At 45.1% G+C, this 26,262-nt stretch overlaps 1 protein-coding gene across 1 annotated transcript in view; it reads right to left on the reverse strand.

Annotated features, from left to right (window-relative positions):
- The window catches only part of SGSM1 (small G protein signaling modulator 1), a 92,467-nt gene that overhangs the window by 3,839 nt on the left and 62,366 nt on the right, over nucleotides 1–26,262 (reverse strand). The window contains exons 15-24 of the mRNA XM_087423594.1: nucleotides 25,692–25,837; nucleotides 22,338–22,466; nucleotides 16,955–17,137; nucleotides 15,618–15,686; nucleotides 13,673–14,263; nucleotides 10,414–10,538; nucleotides 8,363–8,445; nucleotides 3,734–3,843; nucleotides 2,331–2,427; nucleotides 1,066–1,233 (exon numbers count right to left, since the gene is read on the reverse strand). Coding sequence (XP_087279720.1) covers nucleotides 1,066–1,233; nucleotides 2,331–2,427; nucleotides 3,734–3,843; nucleotides 8,363–8,445; nucleotides 10,414–10,538; nucleotides 13,673–14,263; nucleotides 15,618–15,686; nucleotides 16,955–17,137; nucleotides 22,338–22,466; nucleotides 25,692–25,837 — 1,701 coding nt within the window. The remainder of the gene's footprint in view (nucleotides 1–1,065; nucleotides 1,234–2,330; nucleotides 2,428–3,733; nucleotides 3,844–8,362; nucleotides 8,446–10,413; nucleotides 10,539–13,672; nucleotides 14,264–15,617; nucleotides 15,687–16,954; nucleotides 17,138–22,337; nucleotides 22,467–25,691; nucleotides 25,838–26,262) is intronic.

Below are 26,262 nucleotides of genomic sequence, written 5' to 3' on the forward strand. Positions count from 1 at the left end.
GATCCCGGATGCGCACCAATGCACTGCTTGGCAGGCCATGCTGTGGCGGCGTCCCACATAAAGTGGAGGAAGATCGGCATGGATGTTAGCTCAGGGCCAGTCTTCCTCAGGAAAAAGAGGAGGATTGGCATTAGGTTAGCTCAGAGCTGATCTTCCTCACACACACACAAAAAAATGATTACATGGCAGACAGTTTTTAAAATATTAAGTGGAAAAAAAACAATACAACTGGATTCTGTGATGGTAACAACATAAAAATATACACAAATGTGGAAAAGATTGGATGGAAAAAATTTTTTTAATTTAAAGATTTTTAAATTGAATTAAAATTTTTTTCCAGGGTGAGGTCACAGGTGGCTTTTTCTAAAAACCTTCTTTAGTTTTTAACATTCTTTAAATAGTAATAATAGTAGCAATAGTTTCCAGCTGTGGGACTCCTCATATGGGCCAGGTGTCACGTGATGGGCTGAGTCACGTTGGCTCATTTAATCCTCCTGACAGCTCTGTGAGGGTGCTGGTGTTAGCACCATTTTATCCCTAAGGAAGCTGAAGCCCAGAGACATGAAGTCACTTGAAGTGACTTGAAGTCACATGAAGTCAGCTCTCGAGTGGCAGAGCTGGGGTCAGAATCCACATCTGTCTGATTTCAAAAGCTGTGCCTTTTTCATGGCACGTCAACTGCCTTCCTGTGTCTGCTTTTCCCGCGCATGTCAACCCTCGGAAGTAGACACTGTCACCCCGTTTCACAGATGAGGAAGTGGACGTTTAGAGAGAGGGGAAGTGACTTGTCCGTGGGCACAGCCGGTTAGCGGCAGAGCTAGGGTCTGACCTCGACCTTGATTTCAACACCCATGCTCCTTCTGCCAGATCCCCGAGAAAAACGCATCCTCAGCATTACAAGATATCAACTCATCCATCTGGAAATAGCCGCAAGAAGCGGGCAGAACCCCCCTGCACCCCTTCACTGTGCATCCATCTCAGTGAGTCTCCACCCGCCCCTGGGCCCCAGGAAGGACCCTTCCAGAAGCCTGCACCCCTCAGACGAGACCCTGATGATGTGGGTACCATTAAAGAATTTGATGATGTCTGTGAAATCCATGTTGTTCTCCAGGATGATGTCACGGTAGACCTCCACCAGAGCCAGCGCGATGAACAGGACGTAGTGGGCGGACGAGACGTGCTTGGCTGCCCAGATGGTCTCCCAGACGGAGAAGACGTCATCATAGATGAGTTCTGCCGAGACACCAACACACACACGGATGTGGAGGGTTAGCCACAGAGCTCACGGAGCTCTGGGAAAATCCCAGGCCAGCTGTGCTCTGAGCTCGTGTCCTGGTGTGGCGAACAGAGCTCAGGCCAGGAGGCAGGAGACCTGGACTCTGTCACCTCACCATCAGAAGCCTCAGTTTTCCCCATCTGTAGAACAGGCTATGCAAACCAGGTGGGTTCTCAGTTTCCAGCTCTGGCATTCTCGAAAAGTAGAGGAAGTGAACACGTACAGGCTTGGTTTACACTGGCCTGCCCCTGCCCTGCCTCTTAACCAGGGTTCCCCTCCCTCCCTGCACCCTCCAGCTCCTTTAGCACCCAGGGGGGTATCTCCCCTTCCCTCTGCACACAGACAGAGCTGGCTGCCACCTCTGGGTCTAGGAAAGAGATAGAACGGAGCTATGGTTAAGAGCAAGGCTCCTTATGTCCAATAAACCCAGTCTGAATCCAGCTCCATCACTTATCAGCAAGGCGACCCTGGGCTAGCTACTTCCCCTCCATAAGTCTCTCCCTTTCCTCGTCTGTAAGTGGGGTAATGCCGACAGAAGTAAAGAACTAAAGAGACAACACATAGACACAGCCCAGCACAGTGCCTGGCACTTAATAAACACCTCCACACATGTTAGATATTATTATTAGCATCACCCCAAATTTGCACAATAGCAATGTAGTGTGTTGTACGTCATTTCTAAGTGACTGTGAAACACGCTCCATGGGCTTCCGAGTTCTTGCTCTGATAAGCAGCCTAATAGAATGGAAGGGAACTGGGCTTGGGAGGGAGACAGAGGGGGGCTCAGATCCTGGCTCTACTATCCCTAGCTCTGAATTTAATTCTTCTCAGCCTTAGTTTCCTCATCTGTAGAATGGGGACTGTAACAATACCTACTGCATAGTGTCGTTGCAAGGTAAGGTAGGTGAACTGATCGTTAGAACTCAATAAACGGGTGCTACTCTCTTCTGCTGGCTTTGCTCCAACACCCCCCAGCCTCACCTCCATGGTTTCTTTTCCCCTGAGGTTCAGCTGCAAAGAGGCTGGGAACAAGGCCCCAGTTTGAAGTCTGTACCTCGCTTGAAATCCAGCAGGAACCAGCGGTAGCAGAAGTAGAAGTGCGTGTAGTCCCCGTTCTGATGCATCAGCTCAAAGAGCTCCGAGTCCAGGATCTGTCAGGGGGAGGAAAGGTAGGCATCAGCTTCCTGGGAAGGGCCTGACCAGAGGGGACAGCTGAATACATGAGGGCACATCACCACACCAGACACCATACGCACAGCCCTTAACAAGCAGGTGGAGTCAAAAAACGGGCGAGGGATTTGAAGTGGAAATCAGCCTAGCTCAACCCAACTCAGTCGTTTCCCCAAAGAAGATATGCAAATGGCCAACAGGCACAGGAGAGATGCTCAACATCACTAATCATTCGGGAAGTGCAAATCAAAACCACAACGAGAGACCGCTTCCCACCCCCTAGCATGGCTATAACGAAAATGACAGACAACACAGTGTTGGCGAGGATGTAAAGAAACTGGAATCCTCATGTGTTGCTGGTGGGGATGTAAAATTGTGCAGGTGCAATTACACTCCTACTATGTCCCTAAAGAGAAATGAGAACACGTCCACATCAAAACTAGTACATAAATGTGCACAGCAGCATTATCTATAGTAGCCAAAAAGTGGAAAGAACCCAAAGGTCCTTCAACAGATGAATGGATAAACAAAATGTGGTATATCCACGCGATGGAAAATTACTTGGCAACAAAAAGAAATTATGTACTGATACATCCTACAACATGGATGAACCTTGAAAACAATACGCTGAATGAAAGAAGCTAGACACAAAAGGACAAAGATGGCATGATTCCATTTATATGAAATGTCCAGGTAAATCTATAGAGACAGAAGGTAGATTAGTAGTTGTTGAGGGCTGGGGAGAGGGAGTGACGTGAATGGGTATGGGGTTTCACTTTGGGGTGACAAAAACGTTCCGAAATTAGATAGTGATGATGGTCTCACAACTCTGAATATTCTAAAAACCACTGAATTGTACATTTAAAAAGGGTGAATTTTACAGTATGTGAATTATATCTCAATAAAGGTGTGTGTGTGTGAAATATATGCAAACATTACCTTGAGGAAAAGGACCAATACAATCCAACATCCTTTTAAGGGTGAGGGCCATGTCTTGTTCCTTGTTGTAGTCACAGTGCCTGGACTGAGTAAATGCTGAGTGAGAATGAATCTAGTCGAGTTGATTTGAGTTGTTAAGTTTGAGATGAATTGAGTTTTTTTACTTCAATTCAGAGGGTGAGTTGAATTGATTTTTGAGTTGAATTCAGCTGGGCTGAGTTGGGTTGAATGGAGTCAAGCAGGACTGAGTTACTGAGTTTAGTTAAACTAGGTTTGGATACGAAGTTGACTTGACGTCCACTGGGCTGAGCTGGAATAAGTTATATTTTGAGTAGGACTGGGTCATACCTGGATGAGTGACCTCATGTTGGCAAAGTGCGTGTCCATGGCGCCTCCGTGGGGGAAGTTCTGGTTCATCCTCTTCATGAGCTCCGTGAAGCAGCTGAAGGCAAGGGCCTCTGGGGAAAGAGCATGGGAGAAGCAGTCAACTCTGCCACTGCCCAAGGAGCCCGCTCCCAGGGTGATGGGCTAAGGCCTGGAGCTGGTTCACCAAGTCCACAGCCAAATGAGAAACATAAGGACAATGAAGTGCCAGGGCATTCCACTTTGAGGGATGGACTCCAATCAAATTAATTACATACTTCCCACCTTAGAGGTGTTCAAATATCCTTGCTTATAGAAAATGATGGTGACAGCAGATGCTCTTTCTCAAAGACCTCTATTTGCTATAATAACAAGTTGACAATGTTTTCTTGGTCACAAACTTTTTTCTTCTTTTTTGAAATTCTACTGGGTCATGAAATTCTCAAATCTGGGAACCACTGTATTCAAACAGCAATTGTCAATACTGGAAGGGCGCTTATAGGCATTATGCAAAGAAAGGGTCAAATAACATTGGGAAATGCTGTTTAGTGAGTCACTACATATATTAAGAAAGTAAAGGCTCTGAGAAGTCCTGTAATATGAGGTCCTGCTTCATATTATTTAACCCAGTGTTTAAAAAACTTTATTTGAAAATGGTACCTTTTCTTCCCTTAACATCTGGTAACTTTGGGGAACGCTACACAAGACTGGAAGGTTTCCAAGCCACAGTAGGATCTCATTCTCTCTCTTTTTTTTTTTTTTTTGAGATTTTGTTTTTTAGAACAATTTAGATTTACAGAAAAATTGAGAAGAGAGTAGAGAGAGTTTCCACATACCCCACACCCAGTTTCCCCTATTACTAACTTCTTACATTAGTATGGTACAGGTGTTACAATTAATGACCCACGGATGATACATTATTAACTAAGGTCCATAGTTTTCACCTAATGTCTCTTTTCCGTTCCAAGAACCGATCCAGGATAACACAATACACATAACGTGTCATGTTTCTTTCCATATATGTCATACAGTTTCCCCTACTTTCCTTGTTTTTGATGACCTTAACAGTTTTGAAGAGTACTTGTCAGGCATTCTATAGGAAGCCTCTCTACTGGAATTCATCTGATGTTTTTCTCATGGTAAGATTGGGATTATGGGTTATTGGGAGAAAGACCACATAGGTAACGTGCCATTCTAATCACATCAGATCAAGGGTAGATACTACCAACGGGATTTATGGTTGTTGATGTTGACCTTGGTCACGGGGCCGAGCCAGGGTTCGTGAGGTTTCTCCTCTGTATACGTTCTCTCATCCTCCACGTGCTTCTGTCCTGAACTTACGGGAAGGAAGTCATTATGCACAGCCAGGTCTAAAGAGTAGGGAGTTATGCTCCTCATTTTTAACAGCCTTATTGAGATTCACGTACAATAAAATTCATCCCTTTAAATGTACAACTCAGTGATTTTAGTGTATTCACAGTTGTGCAGAAATCATCACTGTTTTATTTCAGAACAGTCTCATCACCCCCAAAAGAAACCCCCGTATACATCAGCAGTATTACCCATTTCCCTCGCCCCAGTCCCGGTCAACCACTAGTCTACTTTCCGTCTCTGCAGAGTTGCCTGTTCTGGACATTTCATATAAATGGAATCACACAATGCGTGGTCTTTTGTGCCCGGCTTCTTTCACTTAGCATAGTGTTTTCAAAGTTCATCCACACTGTAGCTGTATCAGATCATTTTTTTTTTTTGCAAAATAATATTCCATTATATGGATCTACCACATTTTTTATACATTCATCCACTGATGGACATTTGGGTTGTTTCTACTTTTTGGCTATTATGAATAATGCTCTTATGAACATTCATGTACAAGCATTTGTAGGAACACATGTTTTCATTTCTCTTGGGAATATACCTACAAATGGAACTGCTGTGTCATATGGTAACTCCGTGTTTAACATTATGAGGAACTACCAAACTGTTTTCCAAAGTGGCTGAACCATTTTACAATCCCACTAGCAACATATGAGGGCTCTGATTTCTCCATATCCTCACTAACACTTGTTAGTTTCTGTTGTTTTGATTCTAGCCATCTTAGTGGATATGCAGTGCTATCTCACTGTGGTTTTGATTTGCACTTCCCTAATGACTAAAGATGTTGAGCATCTTTTAATGTGCTTATTGGCCACTTGTATATCTTCTATTTGATTGAGAAGTGTCTATTCAAACCTTTTGCCCATTTTTAATTAGATCCTTTATCTTTTAATTGTTGAATTGTGAGAGTTCTTTATATATTGTGGATACAAGTCCCCTATTATATATGTGATTTGCAAATATCTTCTTCCATTCTTTGGGTTCTCTTTATTTTCCTTATGGTGTCTTTTGAAGCACAAAAGTTTTTAATTTTGATGAAGCCTGATTTATCTATTTTTAATTTTGTCACTTTATGCTTTTGATGTCACATCTAAGAAACCATTGTCTAGTCCAAGGTCACAAAGATTTATGCCTACATTTCTTTTCTAATAATTTTATAGTTTTAGCTCTTACATTTAGGTCTATGGTCCATTTTGAGTTAGTATTTTTGTATATAGTGTGAAGTAGGAGCCCAACTTTGATCTTGTATATGTGGTTATCTGGTTGTTTCAGTATCATATGTTGAAAAGACTATTCTTTCCTGAGAGTTGAAATGTCTTGGCATATTGTCAAAGTCAACTGACCATAAATGTAAGGGCTTATTTCTGGACTCTCAATTCTGTTGCATTGATCTACATGTCTATCCTTATGGAAGTACCACGTCTTGATTCCTGTAACTCTGTAGTAGGTTTTGAAATGGGGAAGAGTGTGTCCTTTAACTTTTTTGCTTTTTCAAAATTGATTTGGCTTTTCTTGGTCCCTTGAATTTCCATATAAATTTTAGGGTCAGCTTGTCAATTTTTGCAAAAAAAAAAAGGCAGCTGAGATTTTGATAGGTATTGCATGGAATCTAGGGCAATTTGGAGAGTATTGCCATCTTAACAATACTAGGTCCTCTGACCCAAGAACATGAGATCTTTCCATTTATTTAGATCTTTAATTTCTTTCAATGATGTTTTGTAGTTTTTAGAGTAAAATTCTTGCACTTCTTGGGTTAAATTTATTCATAAGTATTTTCTTCTTTTAGATGCTACTGTCAATGGAATTGCTCTCCTAATTTCATTTTTGGGTTGTTCATTGAAGTTGTATAGAAATACAATGACTTGTACATAGACCTCGTATCCCGCAACCTTGCTGAACTTGTTTATTAGTTCTAATGTATATATATATATATTTTTGTGTGTGTGTGTGAGGAAGATCAGCCCTGAGCTAACATCCGTGCCAATCCTCCTCTTTTTGCTGAGGAAGACCGGCTCTGAGCTAACATCTATTGCCAATCCTCCTCCTTTTATTCCCCCAAAGCCCCAGTAGATAGTTGTATGTCATAGTTGCACATCCTTCTAGTTGCTGTATGTGGGACGTGGCCTCAGCACGGCCGGAGAAGCGGTGCGTCGGTGCGCGCCCGGGATCCGAACCCGGGCCGCCAGTAGCGGAGCGTGCGCACTTAACCGCTAAGCCATGGGGCTGGCTCTCTAATATGTTTTTTTGATTCCTTAGGATTTTCTATTGGCAAGATCATGTCATCTGCAAATAGAGATGGTTTTACTTCCTTTCCAATCTGGATGTCTTTTCTTTCTTTTTCTTCCTTAAGTGCCCTGGCTAGAACCTTCTGTGACAAAGGTGGACATCCTTGTCTTATTCCTGGGCTTAGGGGGAAAGCATTCAGTCTTTCACCGTTGAGTATGAACTAGCTGTAGGTTTCTCATAGATGCCTTTTATCATGTGGAGGAAGTTTACTTCTAGTCCTAGTTTGTTGAGCGTTTTTATCATGAAAGGGTGTTGAATTTTGTGACATGCCATTTCCTTGTCAATTGAGATGATCATGTGGTTTCTATCCTTTATTCTATTAATGTGGTTAATTACACTCACTGATTTTCATACATTGAACCAGCCTTGCATTCCTGGGATAAATCCTATTTGGTCAGGGTATATAATCCTTTTTACATCTTGCTGGATTCAGTTTGCTAGTATTTTGTTGAGGAGTTTTCCCTTTATATTCATAAAGGATATTGGTCTATAGTTCACTTTTCTTGTGATGTCTTTGTCTAGTATTGGTATCAGGGTACCAATGGGTCCTCATATAATGACTGGCCTCACAGAATGAGTTGGGATGTGTTCCCTCCTGTTTTATTTTTGGAAGAGTTTGTAAAGAATTGGTATTAATTCTCCTTCATGTGTTTGGTAGAATTCACCAGTGAAGACCTCAGGATCTGAGTTTTTTTTTGTTCTCATTCATGTTTGTATAATCAGTGGCCAGCAAAGACCTGGCTGGGTGCTGGGCACCTGTAAATAAGTGCTGGCCAACATGGAACATGAGGACTTTCTATTTCACCAAGACCTTGATGTGTTCATCAGACAGGTCTTCTGAGCACCTGCACGGACCCATTCTGAGGAATCACAAAGTAAGGTTGATCCCCCCTCCTCTGCAGTAGGAAGGAAACTGCACCCCCAGCCCTGGTGGGAGGAGGACACACTCACCATCATCCAGAATGACCAGCAGTGGAGCCAGGAGGTCACACATGCCCTGGACATAGCCGATCTCAATGTGTTGCCAGATGTAGCTAAGAGGAGACACAAGGGGTCCAGTGATGGCACCCACGACCTGCCTCTCCCACCCACTTCTCCTTTCCCTCCACCCTGGTTCACTCACTCCCTCAACCTCCTGCCTGTATCGCCATCCCCAGTCTCACTCTTCCATCATCCTACGCTCAGCCACCAGGATGGCCTTCCTAAAGTCCAGCTCAAGGAGGCCACTGCATGTTCAAACACCTTCACAGGCTCCCCACTGTGTGACAGGACAATGTTCAAACTCCTTAACCGGGGGTACACGGCATCCATACTCTCCTCTCAATCCATCTTCACAGCTTTACCCATCACTTCCCAGTACTTCTTCCTCTCCGGCCACACTGAGGTGTTTACCTTTGTACAAATAAAGCAACATTCATGTCCCTGTGTTTTTGCCCTAGCAGTTCCCTCTGTCTGGAATTCCCATCTGCCCCTTAATAATAATAGCTATTATTTACTGAGCATTTACTCTATGCTTAGCCTACTCTACAAGTATTGCATCATTTAATTCTCAAAATATTATTATCCCATTTCACAGATGAAGAGACTGAGGCACAGAGAGATAAGTGACATGCATCAAGTCATATACCTAATAATAAATGGCAGGGGCAGGATTTGAAACCAGGCAGCCTAACCCCAGGGTATGTGCTCCTAACCTGTATGCCAAATGGTTTCTTCACTTTCTCCTAATTTTGCCAAAGTCCAACTTGAAGGTCACCACCTCTGTGAGGCCTTCCATGATTTCTCCTGATGCCATAACCAGGCAAAAGTCAGTCTATCTTTCCTTCTGCCTTAGCATTTTTTCATTTTAGTGTAACATACTATATTAAAGTTAATTGTATTTGTATCTCCTAGACTAAATTTTGAGAGGCAGAGATTGCCTGGGAGACTGTAAGACAGAATAGTAAAGAGATGGTGTTTACTAAGAAGAATGAGGTAGACTGGGGGTTGGCAAACCTTTTCTGGGAGGTCCAGATAATTATTTTCAGCTTTGTAGGCTCTATGTTCTCTGTCTCAAGTACTCAACTCTGCTGCACCAATCGGAGATGATGTGCAAACAAATGGACATGGCTGGGTGCTAATAAAACTTTATTTACAAAAACAGGCCCGTGGGCCGTAGTCGTAGTTTGTGAACCCCCGAGTTAGAGTAGCCTGGAAGGATGCCCAGGATGTATTGCTGAGTGGAAAAAGCTGCTTGTAGAAAAACAGTTTATAGTGTCATCCCACACAGGTAAAAATTAAAAACAATATCAAAACGTGCATTCATATTATATTATGCAATATATATTATATAATATACTATCTATTATGTTTTATATATATATCATATATATACAGATGGCTTGGGAAGATAGTCATTAAATTGTTAGCAGGAGTCTCTTCTTCTGGGTGAGTGGCATTAATGAGTGGATATGGAAGAAGCTTCTCTTTACACCTTATAAACCTCTGATTTCCTTGGTTGATTCAGATTTTTAAGAAGCATGGGTTAGTATCATATTTTAAGAAATAAAATATTTAGCATTTAATGAAAAGTAATACGTAGAACCAGATCTTGGCTTAAAGAAATAAAGCACAGATTCTAGAGCCCGAGAGACGTGGGTATGAGTTCCCCCTTGGCCGCTGCCCAGCTGGGGGACTCTGAGCGAGGCGTGGAACCCCCCGAGCCTCCATTTCCTCACCTGTGAAAGGGGGTGATACTTGCTTCATAGGGGTGTTGTGAGGACAAAGTGGAATGATGTTAGAAAAGGGCTCGGGATAGTGCCTGGTATGCAGTCAGTGCTTAATAAATGTTCTCTACCATTACCATTACTATGATTGCTCTATTCTCGTCAGCGTGGGCTGGAAGAAGATTCACGGTGGGCATGGTGCCAGCTGCAGAGGCTGCAGTCCCAGCTGGCCCCCTGCAGCCCCCAGCTCTGCCGCCTCTGCCATCCCCTCCAGCCCCAGGGCCCCGCCCCGGCCACCTGCACATGACGTTGCGCAGCTTCTCCAGGTTGGCGGGCGTGAAGTACCAGTAGTTGCGATCGCACCTCTGCACGTCCTTCTCGATGCGGTGCAGGTTCACCGTGTACAGGTCCAGCAGCTCCGGCTGTGGGCCCCGGGAGGGGAGGAAAGAACAGTTACACCCCAACGCCTCCAGAAATGCTCTCTCCTCCTCCTCACCCCCTCCTGTCCTCACTGAAAAGAGCGGCCTCTACCCGAACCAGTCGGGTGTTTAATGTTGTCGTCATCATTGTGTTCTGAGAAAACCTCTTTCACTTTGCAGGATGAAAATTCTTTTTATGTTTTTCCTTTATACAACAAAACAATCCTATGAGGTGCACAGAATTATTATCCCCATTTTACAGATGAAGAAAGTAAGAGAGAGTTAAAACTGTGGCTGGAAGGGCATCCTTCTCTGCTGGAAACTGGACGAGAAGAATGGAAGAATTGAACAGAAGTCCAGTTCTGGCAACAGGCTGGACAGGGCGCCTTGACCCAACAGTCCTGATGAAATGGCTCTACGATGGGGCAAGAAAATAAGGAACATTTAAAGGACAAAACTTGACCCAGAAAGGCAAGAAAATACCAAAGCTGGCTTTCGCCTTGAGGGAAGCTGCCAAATAGGGATTTCATGGTTGTGGTGCCCCCCTCCCAAGTAAGGAGTCTAAGAGGACTTTCCCACATTAAGGCAGAGCCCCAAAGAGCCACACCCCAGCAAGGGAAACCTAGAAAAAAAGACTCACATCCTGGGGTCTCAAGAGCAATTGCCCGTCTTGAATACATGTGCCAAATTAAGTGTAAAAGGTATCTCCCTGGATAACTAACAGCCTCAAATCAGGTTTATAACTTACGTAGGTTGATAACCAAAATTCTTACCACCTAGGCAGTCTGAAAGAGCAGAGAATTTATTTTACAGTGATCTCAGGTTGGTTATGCCCTTGGTTACTAGGAAGAAGCAGAAGAAAACTCTCTCTTGAGGAATCTGCCTTCCACCTGGGCCTCAAATAATGCAACAAAGTTCCAAGATATATGAGCTCAAGTTAAAAAATCACAAAACACTCAGAGAAAGACGTGGATAAACACCAGAGAGCAGAATCAGATCCACAAGGGCTTCAGGTATTAGAATGATCAGGAATGGAATATAAAATGTTATGTTTAACATTTTAAAGGAATAAAAAAAGAGATTAAAAATAGAGAGCAAGAGACTATAAAACAATCAAGCAACCATTTTATAGCATATTTGAGGAAAAGCCAAATAAAACTTTAAAAAACATATTGAAAACTTACTAGAGACCTGTGACAGGAAATCAGACACTACCAAAGAGAGAATTAGTGAATTGAAAAGAGACCTAAAGAAACTACCCAGAATCTAGCACAGAGGGACGAAGAGATGACAAAATGAAAGAGAAGCAATATACGTGGAGGATAGCGTGAGAAGATCTAACAAACATTTAACCAGAGCTACAGGAGAGAAAAAATTCGGAAGTAGCAACAGCTGAATAAAGAATACATGGGAATTTTTCAGAACTTACTAAATACACCAGTTTGCAGATGCATAAAGCCCAACAAACCACTAGTCTGAAAATAGAAAAAGAAATCCCCACCTAGACACATAATGACATACAATACCAAAAAGAGAATCTTAAAAGTAGCCAAACAGAAAAGCAGACGTCTTTAAAGGGATGACAATTAGATAGACGCCTGACTTCTTGACAGCAGCAATGAAATTCAGAGGATAATGGAATCCTATTCAAAGTACCGAGAGAAAATAACTAATCTAGAATTGCATATTCAGTGAAAATATCTTTCAAGAATGAAGGCAAAATGGAGGCCTCTCAAGACAGACACAAAATAAGAGAGACCTTGCTAAAGAGAATTCTAAGGAACGTAGTCCACACAGAAAGACAGTTATCTCAGACAAGAGCCTGAGACGTAAGAACGAATGACAAACAAAAAGTGTGAAGGCTACTGAGGTATGTGCTCCATGTAAACAAGGGAGTAAACTAAGAAACAGAGAGACGTGAGATATAGGAAACAGGAGAAAAGCAAAAGTAACCTCAAGATGATGATGGAGAATGACCTACAACAGCTTTCCATCAGGTTACACGGGCTGGGGAAGGCCAGAGGCTCCTGGAGGGAATTCTTTAGACACACAAAATGAGTAGAAAACCCGAGGTGTCTGCGTGTTTCACAAGAGACTTAGAAAACTGGCCAAGAGTTTGCAAGGGGTGAATTCATGATATATTTATAGCAAACTAAGAAAAAGAAAACAGACAAGAAAATGCAAACACATATAGGAAAACAATTGCTTTGCAGGAAAGAAAAAATAAATACAGCTTACTCCACAGTGTATACATTATATCATTATACTAATGTAAACACCGAATAGTCATTTAACTAAAATTATTATAACTATGTAGGATGGACGGAGATTGGGAAGGTTTCACTCGTGTGGTGAGGGCATGGTGGTGGGGGAAGGAAGAAGACTAAACCCTCGTCTCTCATAGTGGGGAGTCAATAGATAATGTCTAAAACTGAAGAAAAACGAAAAAAGATCAAGAAATAGCAATACGAGTATGTTATTTACAGACATGGGGTCAACACCAGATAATCTGGGTAACTGCTGTTGCCTCTGGGGGGCTAAATGGGAGTAGGGGGGGCAGACACCTTCTGGTTTTCGTATCCAGCCTTGTCTGAGTGTTTGACTCATTAAACTGTGGGCATGTTTATCTTCAACAGTAATAGCAAGTTCTTGAAAAGAAAATGGACACACGACACCTGGCTCAGAAAACGTCCCTTTTAGCTGACACCCTTTGGCTTGAATTTTTTGGCAAGAAAGTAAATTCGAATACTTAAAAGATACTGGACCCAAGCGTAAAGCAAGATGCTCTTCATCAAGGCTCCAGTGATCAAGTGCTCACTCTGTGCCAGGCACAGACGATCTGACTCACTAATTCTGAAAACAACACAGGAAGGAAGGTACTAGATGGGTGGAAACTGAGGCTTGGAAACATAGTGACATGCTTAAGCTGGGATTTGAACCCAGGACTGTCTGACTACAAAGCCTGTGTTCTTTAAGTATCATATTATCTTCTCTCCCAAATGGGTTTCTATGGTGTATTCCCCGTGATGGAGAAAACGCCGTGAACCAGAGGTCGTTCTGGGTAACTGAGGTTTATGGGACACCCCCACCCTCCCGCCGCTACAGAAAACTGAGTGGAGGAGAGTCCTGTGACTCACGGAGTAAGTGACGCCGCTAGAAGACACGGGGGATGCTTCGTTGTTGGCAGAAGTGGTCACGGCCAGAGAAGCCAGGGCAGGGAAGAGGCTCTCCATCTCAGGCTCCTCTGAGAGGTCGTCTTCACCATCCACCTGGCTACGCTTCTCCACCTCGCTGCCCGCCCAGCCCTCCATGGCGGCGCCCTCCTTTTCAGGCAGGGCCACGTCCATGCTGCCAGTGACGGACATGAACTCGTCCATGCTCTCGTTGGCGAGCAGGTCGCTCTCCAGGCTGTCCTGCACGGCCAGCTCCTCGCGGTGGGCCTCGTCCCGGGAAGTGGTGGCCTCGCTGCTCTGCCCGTCATCCACGCTGCTGTCCCTCGGTCGAACCATTAGGGGGGCGCTTCGCTGGGCATCCATGACACTGTCTTCCGTGCTCAGGCTGGGCTCCGAGTGCTCTGAGAGGCCCGAGGAGAAGTTGTGGGAGGAAGGATGGCCGGAGTCGGGGGAACAGGTGCCATTCACCAGGTTCCCATTGGGGATCTTGGGCTGTTTCTCCTCCAACCTGCCTTCTGCCTCCACCTGCTCCACCTCGTCCACAGACTCAAACACCTGAAGACAAAGTGCACAAAGACAGATGGACTAGGATGTCCACTGTGGTGCTGTCTCCAGCAGTAACCTAAATATCCATCAACAATGGATTGGTTCAAGCACGGAACACGCATGCAGTGGAATACTATATAGTCAGTAAAAAGAGTGAGGCAGACAAGGTAAAATACATGCTCCCATTTGTGAAAAATAAAAAAGTGACCTATATGCATGGAAAGGCATAGAATAATCCAGAAAGAACCTAAGAAGCACTGCAGTTGGCTCTGAGGAAGGGATACTAGGGAATTGAAGTGGGGGAAGAATATCTTTCATCATACAAAATTATGAGCACGTAATTCTTTTAAAGGAAAAAAATTAGTTAACAACATAAGAAAGAGGCTAAGAAAAGCATCCATGTGGTTGACTCTTATGGATCAATTTTCAAAAGTAGTTAGATGTATATGAAATATTATAGAAAAGCCTCCAGGACACATCTCAAAGATTTATTTGTGGTCCTCTGTGTCTTTAGGCCATATTCCATCAAGGACAGAACGTATAAGACCATATTCCAAGGTCACTTGAAATATTTCTTCTGTATGGTTACATCACCGACCTAATTTACTGTTAGTTTCATGTGTTTCTGGTTTTTATTTAAATTTCTTTTTGATTAAATGGCTTTAAATTATTTAAAAACTTTACCTAACTTAAGTCAAAACTAGAAAACAAAGTATATTCAGGGAAATGTAGCTTCTTTCCCTGCCTGTCTCCTCCCCGCAGGTAACCATTTCAATTAGTTTCTGGTCTGTCCTTCCACTGTTTTTGAAAATAGAGGCAAATATATGCACATATTAGTATTTCCTCTTTTTACACAAAAAGTGACATAGTATGCACATTTTTTGCACTTTGCTTTTTTCTTTAATACTGAGCGAGACAGAGTTAACATTTCTTTTCACTGAATGAAATGGCAAGTTGTTGAACAATACATATGATGGCATTTATTTAAAAAATTTAAAAAGACTATCGAACATTGCAATATATCTTCTACATACTCTCCACATATTTCACTGAATGTAAAGGCATACAGAAGGGTCTGGAAGGATAGACAGCAACTGATGATAGCAGTTATTTCTGGGGAGGGCAAGTGGGGTTTAGGGGTGGTAAAAGCCAAATTTAGCTTTCTCAGCAATATTTTAATATTTTTATGGGGGAATAGATTCATATATTACTTGTGTAACTAAAAACTCCATTTTTGATGCTAGTATAAAGAGCTAAAACAAATAAACCACCAGTGACCAGCAGAGGATGGACTTGCGCTCTCTTTACTCCAGGGTAGAGGTGGGGGGATGGGTGGGGAGGGGTGGGGCCTCCGGAGGGTCACCTGTGTGCCGCTGCTGGAGTCGCTCTGCAGGCGGATGTTCTGGCGGCCCGAACTGCAGCTCTGGGAGGACTGAGAGAAAAGGGCAGGAGGGAGCGGGTGAGGCCGCAGCCCTGCTCAGGGTCCCTGCGCACAGCTCAGGAGGGGCTGCGGGGTGGGAGTCAGCAAGTGTGATCGTAGCTCTCGTCCTGACCTGGGCAAGGCCCCTCTCAGGGCCTCAGCTCCCTATCTGTACAATGAAAGGGGGGGACTCACTCCCCGCTCCCTGGAGCCTCCTCCGAGGCCACCACCCACCGGGCCCCCCACCTCCCACCCATGTAACTAGCGAACCCCCATAAGTGCTCGGTACTTGAGACTTCCTGCTAATATTTTAGTTCAGCTCCGGGTGACTGGTGGCGCTATGGTCCGATTTTTTCTCCCTTCTCTTTTTGCCCTGTAACTTCTAGTTCCTGCCTACGCTGGTGCTAGGCTTACCCATGTGACCCGTTTCATCCAGTGGGATGTGAGCAAACTCAACAGGGCAGAGGCTTAAAAAGCACTTGTGCATTTCCCCTTTCTCTCTTTATGATCTGCTTCCACTACGAGAACACGCCCAGGCTCCCCTGCTGGATGGTGAGAAACATGGAGTGGAGCCGGGTCACCCCAGACGTGTGAGAGAGCCCAGCAAAGACCTACAAACCCTTTAGTCCACCCGCTGCTGACAGCAGGCACAAGAGTGAGCGGAACTGCCCGGGTGACGCACAGACTCATGAGTAACATAAATGTTCATTGTTGGAAGTCATTGACCTTTGGGGTTGTTTGTTACGCAGTATTATTGTGGCAACTGCTGACTGATACATCACTGGGGATGAGAATTAACTTTCTTCTGAGCTCCTGCTGTGGGGTGCTAAACTGGAGGCTCTGTGAGGACAGACATGGCTGACTTGGTCACTGAAGCATTCCTGACATTCCGGGACATTCCTGACAGTACCCGGCACACAGTCCACATATTGAGGACGTGGTTCTCAGCAAGCATTTGTCGCATAAATGAAAGTCTGATGCTGAATGCTTAATACATAGTATCTCGTTTGAGCTGCACACAAATCTCCCCTATACAAATGATTGTTCCCATTTTATAGATGAGGAAACCGAGGCCCAGAAGTAAAGTTGCTGGCTTGAGGCCCCAGAGCTAGGAAACGGTGGGGCTGGAGGTCGAACTCAGGTCTGTCTGACTCCTAAGTCTGGCTCTACTGAAAAGCTAGGGGTGAGATGTTGTCCCAAGGCCCCAGACACCCAGCCTTCACCCAGCAGACCCTGGTCTTCCCGGCCCCCCTTGGCCCCTGGGGTGAGCTGCCCATTACCTCATTGCTGATGGTGGAGTCCCGGTGCATCATGCGGTGCAGGTGGCTGTCCAGGCTGGCCCCCGACGAGCATTTGGCCAGGGCCGCCGCATGCGACTCCCTCTCCCTCTGCCGCACGATCGCCTCGCAGCCCAGCCACTCGGCCATGGTCTGTGCGTAGCAGGCGTGAATCTGCTCGTCCACCTGCCAGGGCAGATGCAAGGTCACCCAAAGTGCCGGGACCCCTGCGGAGGGCCAGCCCAACCCGGAAGAGGGTGGCTGTGACCTGGGACCCTGAGCCCTGGACACTCACCCAACATTCATGGAGTCATATCCAACAAACATTAACTGAGCACCTACTGTGTGCCAGGCACTGGCTAGGCCCTGGGGACACACAAATGTGAGCAAGGCTACTTCTTTTTTTTTTTTTTTGTGAGGAACATCAGCCCTGAGCTAACATCTATTGCCAATCCTCCTCCTTATTTCCCCCAAAGCCCCAGTATATAGTTGTATGTCATAGTTGCACATGCTGCTAGCTGCTGTCTATGGGACATGGCCTCAGCATGGCCGGACAAGCGGTAGGTTGGTGCGCGCCAGGGATCTGAACCCGGGCCACCAGTAGTGGAGCGCGCGCACTTAACCGCTAAGCCACAGGGCCGGCCCCCAAGGCTACTTCTTTCTTTCAATTTTTCCTTCCTTCCTATCTTCTTCTTTTATTCATTCATTCATTCATTCATGCATTCATTCAAATATTTGTTGAGCCTCTACCCTGTGCCAGGCAATGTACTAAACCATAGGGATACTGAAGTGGGAAGACTGATTCCTTCCTTTATTACCTCCCTTTTCCTCTTCCTCATTCATTCATTCATCCACTTGCTCATTTAATTTAATAAGTACCTACTATGTGCTGGGCACCAAGCTAGGCAGATGGGGCACAAGATGAGCAAGATGCTCCATTCGTCCATCCATCACTCACCAAACTGAGGGCCCCCCACATGCCTAACACGGGGCCAGGAGCTGAGGACATGACGATGAATGAAACTGACCCCTTCCTTTACTTACTGCAATGGCTTTACAGAAGAGCCACAGATTTCAAGCTTTTTCCTTGTGGGATATCGGTAGAGAGGTGGGGAGCTCACCTTGTTTCTGTGTGACACAGCCCAGGAAACTGAGGTGCTGAATCTTCCAGACCTCTGGGCACGAGTGGGGCAGACAAGCTGATTGGAGGATGTGGAGGGGCAGGAAGGCGAAGATAGAGGGCAGGGAGCTTGCCCCCGCCAGGGTTGGGAGGGGCGAGGAATCCTTTAGCTACTCAGGGCTTCCAGAGAGAGAGTCTGAGGCCTCCCTGCCCAAGGGCCTGTCCTGAGGGGCTCCCTCCCACCGACCTCCAAAGACCCATCGCAGCCCACCTCCCCATTCCCACTGCCACCTGAGGCAGACGACCCTCCTTCCCGGGGCTTGCTTGTCCCAGCCTGGCCCCTCCTATCCATCCACCACTCAGCAGCCTTCCTCCTTGCTTCCTCTCCAGCCCCACCTCTCACTGCTGCCCCCCAACCCTAGTCCTTTATGTTCTAGCCACCCACATCACCGTGCCCTCCCGCCCCTCCCCAACAAATGCACACACACTGCAGCATGCAAGTGTCTTCTCTAGGGCTTTGCTCCTGCCGTCCCCTCTGCCTGGAAGCCCTTCCTCACCCTCCCCGCCTGGAAAGCAATCCCTTCAAAGAATTCAGGTAGCCTTCTGCCTCCTATGTGCCCTTACAGCCCTGGGTTTGCCTCCATCTGACTTTGCACAACCCCCACTAAACCTCACCTAATGCACCTCTGAGTCCCCAGTCCCTAGCACAGGGCCCGGCACACCAAAATTCTCAGTTACTATCTACCCAGGAGCCCACCAGGTGTGGGGTGGCATGGAGGGGCCTCATGCTGGTACCAAGATGATTTTAGACAGTTCGCTGGCACGAGGCCTCATCATATGGACCCACAGTGTGAGACGCACTTTCAACTCTCCTTCAACTCTTCTGATTACACCAGGGAGGAAGGGCCAGTCTGGTGCTACTGTGTGTGTAACCCCTTCTTAACACTATATATATATATATATACACACACACATATATATACACAATACACTCTCCCTTTTTAGCAAAGAGAGACCAGGCTTCAGGCAGGCTGCAGGATCTAGGCAGAACTGAATTATATCACTCTGTCGTATTCTATTTATTTTTATAGTTTCCTTCTATTATGGCAAGTCATATTGGTTTTCCAGTGATGGCAGGGATATAAAATATCTTTTTAAGGGGCCAGCCCAGGGTGTAGTGGTTAAGTTCACGCACACTGCTTTGGCGGCCCAGGGTTCGCAGGTTCAGATCCTGGGCATGGACCTACACACCACTTATCAAGCCATGCTGTGGCAGGCGTCTCACATATAAAGTGGAGGAAGATGGGCACGGATGTTAGCCCAGGGCCAGTCTTCCTCAGCAAAAAGAGGAGGCTTGGCAACAGCTGTTAGCTCAGGGCTAACCTTCCTCACACACACACACACACAAAATTTAAAAAAAAATCTCTTTTTAAATAAGTTATATACATTTTTACTTAATCAACTTAAGGACAAATATTTAGTAAATAATAGCACAGGTGGTACACAGACATTAAGTGTAAAATACCACCGGATTTTGAAAACTTAGTATGAATAAAAGAATGTAAAATATCTCACTAATAATTTTTATATCGACTACATGCTGAAATGGTAATATGTTGCATATATTGGGCTGAATAAAATATACTATTAAAATTAATTTTACCTTGATTAAATGACATATAACTACACACACACACACATACAAACATACACCCGCACACGAGCAGATGCAAATACTGGCAAAATTCTAGTAAAGTCTGTAGTATAGCTAGTGGTACCATGGCAGTGTTAACGTCCTGGTTTTGGTTATGCACTTTAGTTATATAAGATGTTTCCACAGGGGAAGCTGGGTGACAGGTACACAAGATCTCTGTATTATTTGTGCAACTTCTTGTGAACTTATAATTATTGCAAAATAAAAAATCTAAAAATATTAATTGCTTCTGTTTCTGTTTACTTTTTTTTGTGTGTGAGGAAGATCAGCCCTGAGCTAACATCTGCCATCAATTCTCCTCTTTTTTTGCTAAGGTGCTTGGCCCTGGGCTAACACCCGTGCCCACCTTCCTCCACTTTATATGGGACGCCGCCACAGCATGGCTTGACAAGCGGTGCGTCTGTGCGTGCCCGGGATCCAAACCAGCGAATCTCGGGCCGCTGAAGCAGAGCACGTGAACTTAACCGCTACACCACTGGGCCGGCCCCTCTGTTTACTTTTTAAAATGTGACTACTAACACATTTAAAATTACATATGTACTACAGTCATCAAGACAGTGTGGCACTAGCTGAAGATTACCTATTACAGTGTGGTATTTGATCAAGGGAACAGAACGGAGAACCCAGAAATAGACACATTAATATGCCCAACTGATTTGTAACAAAGAAGCAAAAGCAATTCCATGGGGGAAGGATAGCCTGGAGCAACTAGACGTCCACAGGCAGAAAAATGAACCTGGACCTAAATGACACACTAGATAACAAAAGTGAACTCAAGATGGATCGCAGACTTAAATGTAAAATGTAAAATGGTAACATTTTAGAAAAAAATTGGAGCAAATCTTCAGGATCTAGGGCTAGCCAAAAAGTTCTTAGACTTGACACCAAAAGCATAATCCACGAGGGAAAATTGATAAACTGAACCTCATCAAAAATTTAAAAATTTGGGGGCCGGCTTGGTGGCGCAAGTGGTTGGGTGTGCGCGCTCCGCTGTGGCGGCCTGGGGTTTGCCAGTTGGGATCCCGGGCGTGCACCAATGCACCGCTCGTCGGGCCATGCTGTGGCAGCGTCCCATATAAAGTGGAGGAAGATGGGCACAGATGTTAGCCCAGGGCCAGTCTTCCTCAGCAAAAAAAAAAAAAAAAAAGAGGAGGATTGGCAGACGTTAGCTCAGGGCCGATCTTCCTCACAAAAAAAAAAAAATTAAAAATTTGTTCTGTAGAAGACCCTATTAAGAAGATGACAAGACAAGGAACAGACTGGGAGAAAATATTTGCAAACCACGTATCCAACAAAGAATGAACATCTAGAGTCTATAAAGAACTCTCAAACTCAACAGGAAAAAAACAACCAATGCAGGTAGAAAATGGACAGAAGACGTGAGCTCACATTTCAGTGAAGATACGCAGATGGCAAGTAAGCGCGAGAAAAGACGTTCAATATCACCAGCCCTTTGGGAAATGTAAATTAAAACCACAGTGAAAAGTCAATTACACACCTGTCTGAGTGGTTAACATAAAAAATAGTGACAACATCAAACTCTGGTGAGGATGCAGGAGCGGATCACTCATACATCGCTGGTGGGAATATAAAATGGTACAGCCACCGCAAACGTTTGGCAGTTTCTTATAGAACCAAGCATGTGACCACCATATGACCCAGCAACTGCACCCTCGAGCACTGATCCCAGAGAAATGAGAACTTATGCTCACATGAAAACCTGTACATGAATGTTCACTGCAGCTTTATTTATAAGAGCCAAAAACCTGGAAACAATCCACCTATCCACCAACAACAGGTGAATAGTTAAACAAACCGTGGTGCACCCATACCTTGGAGCACCACTCAGCCATAAAAAGGAATCAAATATTGACAACTTGGATGGATTGCCAGAGATTTATGCAGAGCGGAAAAAGTCCATCCCCAAAGCTGACATATTGTATGATTCCATTTATACAATATTGTCGAAATGATTAAATTATAGGAGTGGAGACTAGATTAGTGGTTGCTAGGAGTTAGGGACAGGGAGGGAGGTGGGCGTGGCTTATAAAAGGCCAACATGAGGACCCTCATAGCACTGGAAATGTTCACTGTGTCAACTGTGGTGATGATATACCAACTTACACCTGTAATAAAATTGTAGCGAACTAAATACACACACACGCACACACACACACGAGTACAAGTAAAACGGGAAGTCTGAATAATATTGGTATATGGCGCCAATGTCAATACCCCCGTTGTGATATTGACCTATAGTTTTGCAAGATCTTACCACTAGGGGAAACTAGATAAAGGAGACATGAGATCTTTCTGCATTACTTTTTATAACTGCATGTGAATCTATAATTATCTTAAAGTAAAAAGCTCATTACAAAAAACGACGCCTGTGGCTTGTGTTGTATTTCTCTTGGACAGCGCTGTCCTCCAACTTCCTGGCTCCCCCACACCTCCCTGCCCACCTTGGTTCACCACGGGACCAGAGCCCAGCCCCGCCAACCTCGAGAGTACTTTGTTGCTTAAGACCCCACTGGCCAGCGAGGGTGACCAACCTCCTTCCTTTCTGTTTCTGTCATCCCGAACTGGTAGTGGCCCAGGAGGAAGGGCCACACGGCCTTGCGGATCTCAGGCTGGATGCCCCCGTAGTAGATGAGGCGCAGCAACTCCTGCTCCTCGTAACTCTGTGGTAGGTGGGAGGAAGCAAAGGGTTTGGTCAACAGAAAATCGGGGGGGCGGGGACTCTGACCCAGCAGTTCTGCTTTTCAGACCTAGCCCTCAGAGATCCTTGAGTGAGTGAGCAAAACCACATATACCTGGATATCCATTGCAGCATCATACGAAACAGAAAAAACCCAGGAACCCCCCAACTGTCCACTGGGGGAACAACGCATCCCTACATGGAAATGCCACACAGAGAGGAAAAATGGTGGGAGGGGCATCGATGAGAACCCACACAAAAAGATGGTCAATGTGTATTAAGTCAAAAAAAAAAGGTTGCAGAGCATGTCTAGCGTGAACTCATTTTTGTAAAAAACAAAGAAAAGAAAGGCCAGGATATATTGAATTAACATTTCAACTTAATTTTTAGTCAATTTTGTGTAGCGTGCTTGTTTGGGAATATTATCTTGAAGTTATTAATCTTGACTCAGCTCTAAGAAAATTGTTTTAAGGCACGTCGATCAAAAATGAACATTTCCAGCTGGTTCTTCATACACTAATAATTTTTGTGCACACGAGGATGACTTTAACAACTGTTTGCTGTATTGCAGAATAGATTTGTCCTCTTTTTTAAAATTCATTTTCAGGTAAAGGCTTTGCAGTTACCATTAGTCAGACTGGGTGTCCTATCTGTACGTACGTATGTGTGTGTGTGCGTGCGTGCGCGGAAAGGGCCAGTGGCTGCTGGACGGCTACTCTGAAGAGCACTGGGGTCCTGTGTGCTCTCCCCTCTTTATTTCACATTCCAGAATTAAAAGCATATTTCACATTTTGATGCTAGTCTTAGATGCACCCAACCACAATGGCAAAATCAGCCATTCTTTCACCCCTATTGGGAATTTTGATTTGCATTATATAGACATCCTCGTCAAAGCTGTTTAAAAATCAGAGAACTCTTTGTGGCTGAGGCTTCAAACTCTGCATCAAAAATCCACTTCCTCTCCTCCCAGAGCCCACAGCTGGACTCCATTTCCCAGCCTCCTTTGCAGTCAGGTGTGGTCATGTGACTGGGTTCTGGCCAATGGGATGTGAGAGGAAGTGATGTAAGCCATTTCCAGGCCAGGTCTTTACAGAAGCAGGTGTACTCCCTTCCCACTCTCCATTTCCCCTCTGCTGGCTGGAAGCAGATGACCACGAGGCCCTGGAGGATGTGGGGCCACAAGACTGAATGACCTTTGAACCTCTGGAGGGAGGAGAGAGGTCCACTCACCAGGAATGCCCGCCCAGGACTGTTAAGTGAGCAAGAAATACATGCCATGGTATCAAGCAACTGAAATAGCGGGGACTATCTGTTACTGCAGCTCAGTCTACCCTAATACAACAAAGCAACCACGAAGGGTGAAAACGTGGCCAAACAGGTTGTGAGAGGGTTGCAAAAGCGTGAGATGAAAAATACTCGTTTTTGACTAATTTATTGTTTCAACCAACTTGTCCTTAGACTAGTACCTCCCAAATTGGGGAGATCACCAGAAGCCCTTGGGGGGACTTGCAAAAAAATGCAAATTGTTGGGTTCCACTCCCAGAGACGCTAAATCAGTAAAGCTGGAGGGAGCCCAGAAGTCTCTGAATCTTTTGAATTCCTCCAGAAACTTGCCCTCTCACAGACCGACAGGATTATGAACACGATGATCTTTTGAGAAAGTGAGCTGGCATATCTACTTAAATTTTAAATGCACATCAATCAATTTTCTTTCTAGGAATCTACCCTCGAAATAAAAGCACTAGTACAGAAAGGCATGTGCTTATAAAGATGTCGACCGCAGCACTGTTTGAATAATTAAAAAAAGAAAAGAGCCCAGATGTCTATCATTAGGGGAAGATTTGAATAAATTATGGTCCACTCATATATGAGATGCTAAGGTTCTTACATTCAATATTTCACCTAGAGATTTGAAAGATGTCCTTGATATAAAAGTAAGTTGGCCACTTAAATTACAAATATAACATAGCCTCATTTAAAAAAATACGAGTTATAGATATAGATATATCTACAACTGTATAGTTGTAGGAAATGTATGGCAGGGTCTACCCCAAACTGATACTATTTTTTATCTCAGGGGATCAGGGAAGCAGAGAGATAATATTAAAAAATTTTTTATTCTATACATTTGCATTCTCCACTCTTTGAATTTTTATAGTAAGTGTTCATTCCTTCTGTAATTTAGAAAAACAACTATTTTTGGCAAAAAACTAAAACAACCCTTCTACTTGGACAGGTTTGGGAACCAGTTTGTTTTACCCACCAAGTCCCTGGTGTTCCCAGATTAATTACAGGATAGCACCTTCCGCCAACGTGGGGAAGTCAGCCCGACCCAGGTGCTCCCCAGTGTGGCCCTCTCCAGGGCCTGGCCAGAAAGGCACCCAGCTGACTGAGCCACTAGATTTAACCAGTATGGAGGGAACAGGTATCTCCTCTGAAGGCCTGCTCTTGGCAGCAGGTAAACTAGTGTTTCTCAAAGTGGGTTCTGCCTTCCACCAGCCATGGGAGGTACTTTTCCAACAAAGGTCCCTGTAGCCAAATACATTGGGGGGAATGGTCCATATGCTCTCCACATTACCCCAATTTCTTGACAGCGACAAGCATATTAGCATAGCCAAGTTTCTGACAAGTCCTGCAGCATACAGAAAGCTATTTAACCTTGTATCCCAAACTATTTGATGATGAAATTTTTATCAAACATAAACATTTTCCTTCCAGGGACATTTGCATTCTTAGAAATCCATCTCCAGGTGAAAAATCTAATGGTAGAATTCTCAGGCCCTACGACAGAGATGGGACAAAGAGTTTTGAACAGTGGTGGGGTTTTCTTGGTCCAGCTGCCCCCCTCTCACTTAGCTTCTCTTGTCATTCTAAGTACATAGTTTCAACTGGACTGTGAATTCCTTCTGGCTGAGGACTCACAGTACCTCCTGCAGGACTGAGCATACAGCTGGTGCCTAATAAATGCTTAGTGACTGCTTCTTTCTTTCCTCCTTCCAGGTGAGCATATGTATTTTCCATCCTCTTTGATCTGCACCCCAATGGGCAGAAGCAGACAGTGGGTTTTGGAACACTCAAGAAGAGGAGGGGGCCTTCAAGGATGTCACAACATCCTTGAGTCCCCACAAGCAGGTGGGTCTGTTCTTCAGATGATAAGATGCCCCCCACCCCCTGCAGCGGGGCCAGGCCAGGCCAAGCCAAGCCTTACCGTGCTGTCCTGAAGGTACTGCTCCCAGATCCCGGCCGTCAGCCCGTGTCCAGCATCGCAGGGCACGTCTGGAGACACGATCATGTGATTGACCAGGGCAGACAGGTGGGTCCTCACGGTGGAGAGGTGTCTGCAGTAGGCAAGCCCTGCCCGCGGAGGGGGGACAGTGTCATCGTCCACCACCCAACACCCCTCGCCCTGTCTCACGGAGGCTCCAAAGTGCTGTCCTGTTTGTGATCTTATTGAAGCCTCAATGACCCAATGAACTCTCGTCATCTCCCTTTTCCAGACATGGAAGGTGAAGCTCCAAGGGTGAAGTCACCTGCTGGCTTATATCCTAATAGCTGTGACCCTGCGGAAGTCCTATCACCTTTCTCAGCCTTGGTCAGGGTGACGCCACCTCCTCTGCTGGAAGCCAAGGCACTAAGTTCACAGGCTGGAGGCAGAGGAGGGGCAGGCAGGGAGGGGCTGGTGACTCTGGGCTCACGTGCCTCTGGCGCCTCCAGTCCACGTGGAGGAAGAGAGCAGGAGAGGTGGATGACTCTTGTTAGCTGCAGCTGGGTAAAGAAGC

Source organism: Ceratotherium simum, chromosome 35, assembly GCF_057802395.1.
Source record: "Ceratotherium simum simum isolate JZ-2026a chromosome 35, ASM5780239v1, whole genome shotgun sequence".
Taxonomy (NCBI): Eukaryota; Metazoa; Chordata; class Mammalia; order Perissodactyla; family Rhinocerotidae; genus Ceratotherium; species Ceratotherium simum.